This window comes from Carettochelys insculpta, chromosome 17, assembly GCF_033958435.1.
Source record: "Carettochelys insculpta isolate YL-2023 chromosome 17, ASM3395843v1, whole genome shotgun sequence".
NCBI classification, from domain to species: Eukaryota; Metazoa; Chordata; order Testudines; family Carettochelyidae; genus Carettochelys; species Carettochelys insculpta.
Window position 1 is genome coordinate 22527093 of NC_134153.1, and position 10986 is coordinate 22538078.

General features: G+C 48.5%; 1 protein-coding gene across 1 annotated transcript; it reads left to right on the plus strand.

Moving 5' to 3' along the window:
• Positions 1-7009: 7009 nt before the first annotated feature.
• On the plus strand, positions 7010-8187 carry LOC142022174 (P2Y purinoceptor 1-like). Its single transcript, XM_075011744.1, has one exon. The coding sequence runs from the start codon at positions 7010-7012 to the stop codon at positions 8087-8089; it is 1080 nt and encodes a 359-aa protein (XP_074867845.1). The 3' UTR covers positions 8090-8187.
• Positions 8188-10986: the final 2799 nt, after the last annotated feature.

Here is a 10986-nt window from a genome sequence, read left to right on the forward strand (position 1 = left end):
TTATTTGTATTCTGGTGCCATTCAGGGACCCTAGCCAGGGACTGGACAAACACAGAAGAAAAAGATAGCGATGTGCACATGAATCAGCATGTGTACCAGTTGGACTATGGCTAGGCAGGCATGCCTATGAGTGAGTTGTGGGTATATGGGTTAGTTTGTGCCTCTGTATATGAGTGTGTGTACCACTTGGCATGGGGATGTGTAGATGATTTAAATTACAATATCATCTCACGCTCCCTCGGTGTGTCATTTAGTATTAATACACATTACTTTACCATGCTTCATCCTCCTGAGAAGTTATGGGCTGAATTCTCTGCCCATAACGCAGCACTTACTCAAGTTAAATCTCCACTGACTCCCTGACTACAGGATCTGGATCAATATTTCTTCATGTTCGGGGCTACAGTACCTAAATGTCTGCACAATCTTTTCCCTCTCACTACCACACAACCACATGTGAACACAGCACAGAAGAAATGCCTGGGAGTGCAGAAACAGAAGTCAGCCCAACAGATGGTACTTGTCGCCCCTGGAGATAGAGCACAGCTGCCAAGGGTGACACTGATTTGTGATTGGTGGAGAAGTGTGCACTGCTCACTGAAGAATATGCCGCCTAATCCCTGTCAAGGCTCTTGGCTAACCCGACGAGCACTGCCATGGAATAAATCTCTTTGGAAGGCATCCTTTCAACAGCGTTAGTATGTATAGGTGAAATGTAGCTACTCGTTGTTCATAAAGCTAAACCCTTTTGATAAAGTAACAGAGAGGTCGCCGCGTTAGTCTGTACTCCAACAAAGCAGCCGAAAAGTAGCACGTTACAGACTAACAAAATGATGTCTTCCGTGATGAGCTTTCATGGGACAGAGCCACTTCTTCAGATCAATTTCATTTCCAATACAGACTGACACATATAAGTATAAAAAAAAAAGTTTTTATTGCATTTTTTTTTCTTTTTGATCCGCTGTACTTATATATATATATCTGTTTGTATTGGAAATGAAATTGATCTGAAGAAATGGGTCTGTCCCACGAAAGCTCATCACCGAGTAAATCATTTTATTAGTCTTTAAAGTGCGACATTTCTGCTGCTCCCTTTTGATAAAGTATGTTGACAGTTTTTCTTCATGTTCTGTATATAAATAGCTGGTGAAAAAAGTCTGATGATTTTCAGTCACCACTGTAGAAAAAGGGAGCATAGCTCAGGCTGCACATGCAATAAGAACTTATAATTCATTCTCTTTGTTGCCTTTATGAAGTACTTAAAAGATGTTGCTCAAACTCAAATCTTACACTGATAAAAATCAATGATTCACTGTTTCTGAAAGGAAATTCTTAACTTTAACTGATTCCGTATACTTCTTTGTAATCATTTGTTTTTTCTGCAAGATGGCATTTTTCACTCATTAAGCGGAAAGTATACAAATAATAAAAGAATACATGCAAATGAATTGAAAGAACTGTTTTTTCCATAGACTGCAAGGTAGCCAACTCTTGAAATTAAATTATGGGGCTTGCAATGTCTGGTGTTTTTCAGAAGACCCCTTGCTTATTGGTCAAGTGATTAGGTGAGACGCTCAGTTGTCATTGTTTAAAGAAAAGTACGTTTCTAGTCCAGACAGTTATGGTGACCCTTAACGTTCAATGCCAAAAGGAATATCAGAACCTCTAACATATTGGTTTTTAAAGTCGCCTGATTTTTGTGCCATTCTCAGAATGAGGCAAGGCTTATGGTTTTTGAACAGTTGGTGTCGTTCATAGAGTCCTAGGAGAAGGAAGTCAAAAACCAAACTAAAAAAAGGCCGCTTTAAGAAAGCCTCTAGACCAATCTCAGCTACCAGAGTTCTCGTTCTCTCATTGCTTTGGGACCCAGGAAGGCTTTCTCCCTTTCCTTTGGGTGCTGCTGGGTCAAGGCAAGAAATGCTTAACATTGTTCACAGAGCCGTTAGCTCAGCCCCAACACACTCATAGTCAGAGAAACCAAGTATCTAAGTGCTAGCTCATGACCTGACACCTACACCCTCTCTCAGGCAGTTTCCTTTTCCTGATTACACAGCCCAGCACCTAGGGTGGAGGGAGGTGTTGCTTCGTTGCACACATGCCATCTTGGCTGTAAGCATCAGACTAGTCCTCAGAGAGGCAACACACCCCCGCCCCAGGTTGGCTGTACTGGCAATGGGCTAGCACAGAAATGCTCATGACAGCAGAGTATTTGCAGTTTAGTACCTTGGGATGGTGAGTAAATGGCCTTGAACCTATCACCTGGCTAGTTTGGGATTTTGCCAAACTTGCTAATATTATTTAAAAGCAATAATCCTAAAAGCAAGAAGATGAGGATGGTGACAACCCTGATATACACCTTTCTACCTGTCAGCTGTCAGATAAGCTAAGGCTTAGTGAACAGGAGCAGCCAACAAAGGTGATAGCCTTGAGGTAAGTGATTGTGTGTTGACCTTGTGTTTGCCTGTTTGTTTGGAGGTTCACCTGCTGAGCTGTTTGTTTGAAAGACTGTGTGGTGAGGCGGGTCCTCCACTTGTCAACAACCATTTGGACAAGTGGGATCCAGTAGATATAGTGTACTTAGTTTTCCAGAAAGCTTTGACAAGATCCCTCCCCAAAGGCTTGTTAAAGCACAAGACTTCTCTGAGTTTAGGCAGCTAACATTCAGCTTTATTGAATTCAGTAAGGCAACAGATGAGCCAAACTGGACACTAGTAAAACCAGGTCCAGCAAGGCTGCTTGATGCAGCTAACTCTAGTATTTTACACCCTTACACAAACAAAGCCCAGTGTCAGAGGCAATTAGTTAGAGAATCGTAAATCACTTCTCCAAGAGAAACCGTTATCAGCAAAGAGAAACAGGTACCAAGGAGCTGGAGCCTTAACTTCAAGCAGCCCATTAATGCATTCCATAGAGCTCATCCTTCCTGCTATTCCCAAACAGGTCAAGGAAAGTACAGGCTCTTGAGAGCGTGCAAAAGTAAGGGTTGTGAAATGGCTTCTTATACAAGATGGTTTCCACAGATTGAACAGAGATTGGGAGTGGCTGGCCAATTACAAAAGCAGTTTCTGCCTCTTGATGTTCATACCTCCTTATTAGCTACTGATAATGGGCCACATCCTCCATGATTGACCAAACCTTGTCAACTCTGGCCCTCCTCCTGACTGGGACTCCCTCCTTTTCCTAAGCCCGTATATTTAAACCCTCCTCTGGAATCACCCACTCATGTATCTGAGGAAATGGGTCTTTGCCCACGAAAGCTCATGCTCCAAAATTTCTGGTAATCTGTAAGGAGCCACAGGACTTCTTGTTGTTTTTGAAGATACAGACTAACTTGGCTACCCCTCTGATACCAAGAGTTAGTGACTCCTCATTGCTATCTCACTGTTAGCACTGTGTCAGTACACTTTGGCTTTTCAACTTGGATGGAAGTAAAAAGGCAGCAGAGAGGCAGGCTAGCCAAACAAACAACACAGAGTTTGCAGTGTGAAAGATATCTGCAGGAGTGAAAGTAAGCCCGAGCCCCTGGCCCAGTGCACTGGTGAGAAAGTGGCCAGCTGGGGGAGGGGCTCTGATCCAGCCCGTTACCCCTGTCCATCCCCTCCCCCAGCCGAGGCCAGCAGGAGAGCCCAAGTGAAGGGGCAGTAGCTGAGCCACTGGTGCATGGGGCCTGTGGCTGGGGGTGTTACAGCACCCCACCCCTCACACTCCTAGTTCCCTGTCCACGTTTATGGTCACTGCTGCTCCTGCAGCTCCCCTTTGGCTGTGCACAGGACCAGCACAGGGAAGTGTCTCCTACTGGGGCTGCCACAGCCCTGCGCACCCTCCTGGCACTCCACCCTACACCCCCCGACCACTGACTCCTGCACACACACTAACACTCCCAGCTCCTTGCCTGAGGCACCCACACCTCTAGCCCTCTACCCTGACTTCTGTAACCCCACTCTTCTAGTCCCACTCCCTGAGGGGATTCCAGCCGCCTGCCCTGAATCCTGCACACCCTTCCCTGAACCCCCCACCCATACCACCCCACACTTAAATTTCGTACCTGTACTGCTGTCAGCCAATCCTCCCAACCCTTGGCCTGAGCCCACCGGAGGAGTTGTACTGCAACAGCATCTGTGAAGAACTTCACATTTCTTTTCACCCCTGGATAAAGGCTGAGAGTTCGTATACCACAGCGGGATTCATAAGTTATACACAGATTCCCCAACTCCTCAGGTGGTGTGTCTGTGACACCCAAGGAAGCCCCTTCTTTGGGGAGGATGCTGGGAGAGGTGGCATGACCATCACCGGCATGTTCCGCTGGGCTCCGAAGCCCTGTCTGTTTTTCACTATTTCCTTCCTTACTCCTCCTTCATTTGTTAACTAACTTGGATTTGCTGAGATCTCTTCTCCCTGCCCTACCTGAGGACACTGCTCCTAGTCAAAAACAACAAAAAGTCCTGTGGCATCTTATAGGCTAACAGATATTTCGGAGCATAAGCTTTCACGGTCAAAGACCTACTTCGTCAGCTGCAAAGCGCGTCTTCACCCACAAAAGCGTATGCTCCGAAATATCTGTTAGTCTATAAGGTGCTACAGGACTCCTCGTTGTTTTTGAAGATACAGACTAACTCGGCTACCTCTCTGATACTTGCTCCTAGTCAAGTTTCTGACCTCTTCTTTCACCCAGATGCATCATCCCAGAATGCTGAGGTTGATGCAATTCTGGTCTTGATGATGGTACAAAAATTACTCACTGATGACAAACGGAAGTTCAATTCTGGCTGGTCAGCCTGTCTGCAGCCCCCTCCTCCATCAGTTTTGCATGACTGCCCATCAGCACTGTCCATGCAAAGCCATTATTGATAGTGAAGACCCTAGTGTAGCTTCTGAGACAGGGTGTTTTGCGGGGGCTGTTCATGTTTTAGAATAAGGGCTTGGAGAAAAAGGGGGGGGTGTCATTATTATTGTCTGTTGTCAGCAATAGTGTCACAGGTGTGTGCAGCTAAACCAGCCCTAAACAGGGTTTGTCCTGGAACACACTTGAAGCTAAACTGTGTTCAACACTTGGCCCACTGCATGTATCATTGGCACCCACCATTGGTAACTGTCATAGAGCCAGGGCTGTGGGAAAGATCAGCTTCATGGGTAATTGATCCTTCTTCCTCTGCCCTCGGGGTTTAACCATTTCTGGGCTAGGTCACACTAGGACAGTGAAGTCCCGGCATTGCTTTGAGACAAGGCAGCTCAAAGCTGAACTTTGGGAAATACTCCCTGATGGAGAAATCATACTGGCTGGGGGCAGAGACTGCCAGGTGACATCATGACTCACATCACTTAAAACTGGTCTGGGTGAGAGGATGGGGGAATCAGCTGTATGGAAGAGCCCTCCTTGCCCTATGGGAGGAAGGTGGGCTGGCTGGGACCTACTGGGGTGTCTACCCCAGTTTCTAACCCCTTTGGCTGTACCAGACACTGCTTGGAAAGGCCTAATTTACAAAAACTCTTTTGTCAGTCTCCAGCTCCCGCAGCCCTGCCAGGTGCCCGTCTGCATCAGAAATAGCTCAGCCTCATGCTGTGCAGCGCCTCCCGATCAAAAATATCTCCCAGTGGAGGGGGCAGGGGCTGGCACTGAACAACAGGGACAATTTATATTGCGTTTCCCTGAGCTGCCTCGGCCTCCCTGCACCATTGCTTCAAAGCCAAAGGCAAAGTGGAGCAGCTTGGCTGCTCCCGAGCACGTCCCATGCGGGGTGATCCCTGGGGACCAGGGTTGCAGGCGGGCAGTTAGCGGGCCAGGACCCACTCTGATTGCAAGCAGTGCTGCTCAGCGGGGCGGCTGCAGCCTGCAAGTCACTAGTTCTTGCAACTGTTGGTGCCAGTCACTGGCAGGGCCGGAGCTTGTCCCAGGGGGACAACTGTTTAGCAGACGGGGTGGGTGAGGGGAAGAGTCCTCCGCAAGGCCCCACAGGCCTCGCCCCACCCCTGGCAGGAAACAGAGCAAGGCGGGCCGGGGAGGAAGTGGCAGGTGGTCCGAGGCGAGGTTAGCACGTGTCTGTGCAGTGGGCACAGTTCATCGGGCGGGGGAGGCGGCGGCAGCAGCTCAGCGCCTGCCTCACCGGAGCGGGGGTTAGTCAGGCTCCTGCCTCCCCATCTGCAGCGCCCCCGGACGGCACCCCGCTCCCTGGGTCCCCCCCCCACGGGGACCTTCCTCCTGGGCTGCTCCCCCGCTCAGCACCGCCCGCGCCGCCGACCCGTCTCCCCGCCAGGCCTGCGCCCCGGGCTCCCCATCCCCACCCCCGTCACCTGCCCCCTTCCTACTCCGGCCCCACCCCGGCCGCTGCCGGAGCTTCCGCCTCCACCGGACCGCTCCGCCCGCGCTCAGTCGCCGGCAAGCCGGAGTCGGGGCCGAGACACGCCGGAGCCGGAGGCTGGGTAAGGTGCGGAGAGCCGGGGCGGGGGAGCGCGCTGCAGAGCCCGGTGCCGGCAGCGTCCCCGCAGGGCCCGTGGGGCTCTGGGCGTCCCCACTGCGCCCCTTACGGACCAGCCCCACTTCCACCCCTCCCCGTTGGGTTCTGGGGATCCCCCCCGGACCCATGAGGGACTAAGTACTCCAAACCCTCCCCATCACGTTCTGAGAGCCCCACCAGGGACCAGGCACTTCCCCTCTAACGCCTCCCCCATCACGTTCTGGGGATCCCCACCGGAACCCTTCTAGACCAGGTATCCCACTTAACCCTTCCATCATGGTTCTGGGGTCCCCTCCTGTCTCCTCTTAAGGGCTCAGGAACCATCCTTGTTTCCCCCTTGAAGTCCTGGACATCCCCTCCAGCCCCCTTTTAGGTCCCACAGCCCCAGTTGAAAGGGGATATTTTCCTGCAGAGTCCCCTTTTGCACCACCCTTAGGATGAGGGAGATTCCACCTGGCACCATCCCCTCACGCATCTCCCATAAGGACTCACATGTTCCCCTGTGGTAACCACCTCCCATCTGCTTCCCCCAGAGCCCTCTGCATTACCTGGTACCCATGAAGGTGGAGGAAGTTGTCTCTGTTGCTGACACCACCAACACCAGCTTCAGCACTGCCCCCACCAACAAATGCCCAGTGAACGAGAGTTTCACCCACCATTTCCTGCCGGCCGTGTACCTCATTGTTTGCCTGGTGGGACTGCTGGCGAATGGGCTGGGCCTGTGGAATCTGTGCGCCGGGTTCCGGAGAAGGAGCTGGAGCACCCTCGGTGTGCTGGTATGCAACCTAGGGGTGGCAGACCTACTCTATGTGATTACGTTGCCCTTCCTGGTGACTTACTATCTCCAGGGGAGAGTGTGGCTCTTCGGGAATGTCTGCTGCAGGCTGACTCGGGCCCTCTTCCACGTCAATCTTTATGCCAGCATTGGCTTTCTGACCTGCATCAGCGTCCACCGCTACCTGGGCATTGTGCACCCAATGAAGATGCTGGGTAGGTGCCAGACCCTGGGCCACTCCCTATACCTCAGTGCCTTGGTCTGGGGATGGGTCATCATCCAGCTGTCTCCTGATTTTGTCTTCAATAAAACCGATAGCAATGGCACACAGTGTCATGATACGACAGAACACAGGAAACTGGGCACTTACATTCCCTACGTCCTGGCTGTAACTCTGACTGGCTTTGTCCTCCCCTTCCTCATAATCATTGGGTGCTACTCTCACGTGGTGGTGGTCCTCTGGAGAAATGAAAACGTAGAACCAAACCTAAAGAAGAGGAGCATCAGACTGGCAGTGCTGGTGATGGTACTGTTCTCTGTCTGCTTCCTCCCATACCACGTCTTCAGGAACCTTAACTTGCTGTCCCGAAGCTGGCAACTCCAGGGGTCCTGCACCCAGACTTTAAAAAATATCTATGTCGCCTATCAGGTGACTCGGGGCCTCGCCAGCTTCAACAGTGCCCTGAACCCCCTGCTGTACCTAATCACCAATGAGGACTGTGTGTCACGTATAAGGACCCTCAGTCAAAGGGCTGGCCAGTCTCTGGGGTCTCTCTTAGTGAGAACCCGGCACCAATCAGATCAGAAGAAAATGAGCATGAGTCTCCATGACGAATTTGAAGAAGCATGTGATGAACTCTGAATTGGTTGGTTAAAGAAGTAAGAGGCTAGTCTGACTAGCCAGATGGCAAGTTATTGGTGTGTGGGACCACATTTCCTGCCCCCAGCTGTCTGGTTTGCTTTTTTAGAGTGCAAGAACATTGGGGCATGGGTTGAGCTGCCTTATTTGTTTGTGCTGCATCTCACCCAATGTGGGGGTTACTAAAAAGAAATACTAAAAATGACTACCAGCTTTACAGGGCCTGAGCCAACTGTCAAGCCCAGTTTTGTAATACAGGGTTGAACCTCTCTAGTCCAGAACTCTCTTGTCTGGCAAAATCTGTAATCCAGCATGATTTTAGTTAGCCAGATGACCACTTACAGGGTGTGGCCAAGTTTCCCGTGGTTGCATAAAGTTTGCTTGCAGCTATCAGTGCTGGCTCTGAGGTTGTGGCCACACTAGCCCCTCCGAAAGGTAATGTGGCACTTCAGAATATGCTGATAAGGCACTACCATGAATATAGAGTGCCTCATTTGCATGATTGTGGCCATCCGTGCTTCAAAACTGTTGGTTTCTAAACGCACACCGCCCTTCCAAAAACAGATGGGAAGAAGGGGCTTTCGAAATCGGGGCCGTTTTGCGTGGCTGCCATTATGCTAATGAGGTGCTGCATATTCATGGTAGTGCATCATTAGCATATTCCAAAGTGCCACATTACCATAGCCCCAGACTGAGTGTTCTGTGCTGTTCTTTAGCTGTATTTTACTGCTAAATGTCTTCTAAAAGCCCAGTAAGCAGTGCAAGTGTGGTGGTGATGCTTAACAATGTTGACTTCCCATGGTTCAGAAAACTCTCTTATCCGGCACTGGTCAGGTCCCAGCGTTACTGGATTAGAGGGATTCAATCAGTATATAAAATGTAAGTGTGTATTATATGTACACTGAAGTATTTGTCAGTTTTCCACAAAACAGTGGGTAAAATATTGTTTAGGTTCAAATTCCATAATGGCCCATCAAGCTAATACCTCCGTCATGCCTTTATGAACACGTCCCTAAATCCTGCCATTCTGCTCAGACTATGTACTTCAAACCGTGAGCAGGCAGGGATTTGAAATACATTCTCTCCTTTCACCTAGGAAAGGGCATATTGCTACTTACCTGCTTTAGAGGGTGTCATGAGGACCCACTGTGGGTTGTAAAGAGTTTTGGGAGTGAAAAGCTCTATAGACACTCAGCAGTACAGACAGTGGAATCTCTCAATAACTAATAAGACAGCTCTTGCCTTAGTTGATGTCTAGATGAGCGTAGTACACTGCTGGCACAGTCAGAGTAGGTTATGTACCTTACTGAGCAGATATGGCATAGGTCTTCTCCATACCTCCTCCAAGATCACACAGCTGATGTCAGCCTTTTCAAACCTGCCTTTTAAAGTTTCAGCATCTGAACAATGCCTGGAATGATGCAGAAGCTAGTTATAGTGAAAAATCCTATGGAGAAATTTTAAAATCACTAGGTATGCAATATCTAAAGTTACTCTTGTTACCTAGACCTACTTTTTGTATGCAGTTTGAGTGTGCATGTGATGTGGTTGCACTCATCATAGAAATGATACACAAAAACAATCCATTAAAAGTGCACGTGGTGATTTGCAATAGCAATTACCACAAATATATGGAGATACACACCTCATAGAGCTGGAAAGGACCTTGGGAGGTCATTGAGACCAGTTCCCTGCCTTCTTGGCAGGACCAAGCACCTTCCCTTTGTTTTTCCTCCATATTTTGTCCCAGATCCCTACATGGCCTCCTCAAGGATTGAACTCACAGCCATGAATTTAAGCAGGCTAATGCTCAAACCACTGAGTTAGCCCTCCCTCCCACTAGTACGTGCAGTCATACTAACTGCAACACAGAAGTCTTCTGTAAATTTTAGCCCTAAAATATTCGAAAATGTGGCAGCGATTGCAAAAATAAAGTAGACATATCAATATGCATGCAAAATAAGCATAGTTACATGTACAAGCTGTGTGCACAATTTTAACTGCAAATGAGTCACATTTTTGCTGATACCATTTGTCACATGTTTAAATCTGTCCCAGTGTTGCACAAAATAGGTAGGCATTAAAAATAACCTGATGATGCTAATACTAAGGCTTTGTTTATGCTACCCTGCCCTCCCTTGATCTAACCTACACAATTTCAGCTATGCAAAAAGCATAGCTGAAGTCAACATATTTACCACATTGTCTTCTGGGCAGTAAGGTTGGTGGGAACTGCTCTCCTGTTGACTCCTACTACTCTTCTCTTACTGGTGGGATACTGGAGTTGATGGGAGAGTGCTCGGGGATTGATTTATCACATCTAAACTGACCACTGGTGGATCAAATGCTGCATAGTGAAGACAAGCCCTTAGGAAGCGAAGACAAACTCACTGCAGTAAAATGCAAGCATGAAAAGGTTAAAGAGCTAGTAGCAAAGATCTTATTTTCATTGTCTCTGAAGTGATAGATTTTGTTGCTAACACCAGGTGTTCTGTGCATAGTGCAGATGTTATAACCACAAACTGGTTTTATCTCCTCTCTATTTTTCCTGTTCACATGGCTTCAATATTTCAGCAACTGTTAAAATAGTAAATGACATTCAGCAATAAGCAGTTTTTTTCCCCCCTGAAAAGAGCTTTAAACAGCAAGAGTGATTGTTTTGTGCGGCTGCTGAAGATGCAAACTTTGCTATTTCAAAAACTGCCTGAAATTTATCTTCTGTCATATCTAGCTCCTCCTCTGAGACACACAAAAGAAACCATGGCTATTTTACATACGGAGTTAGTACATCATGTTAAAGAGCAAATAAATACTGAGTGCTTCCAGGAAGGAGTTGTTTGGTTTCTTTAAAACTTACAAGAACACAAGCCAGGTGGCCTGAGGGTTAGAGCTGGAGGCCA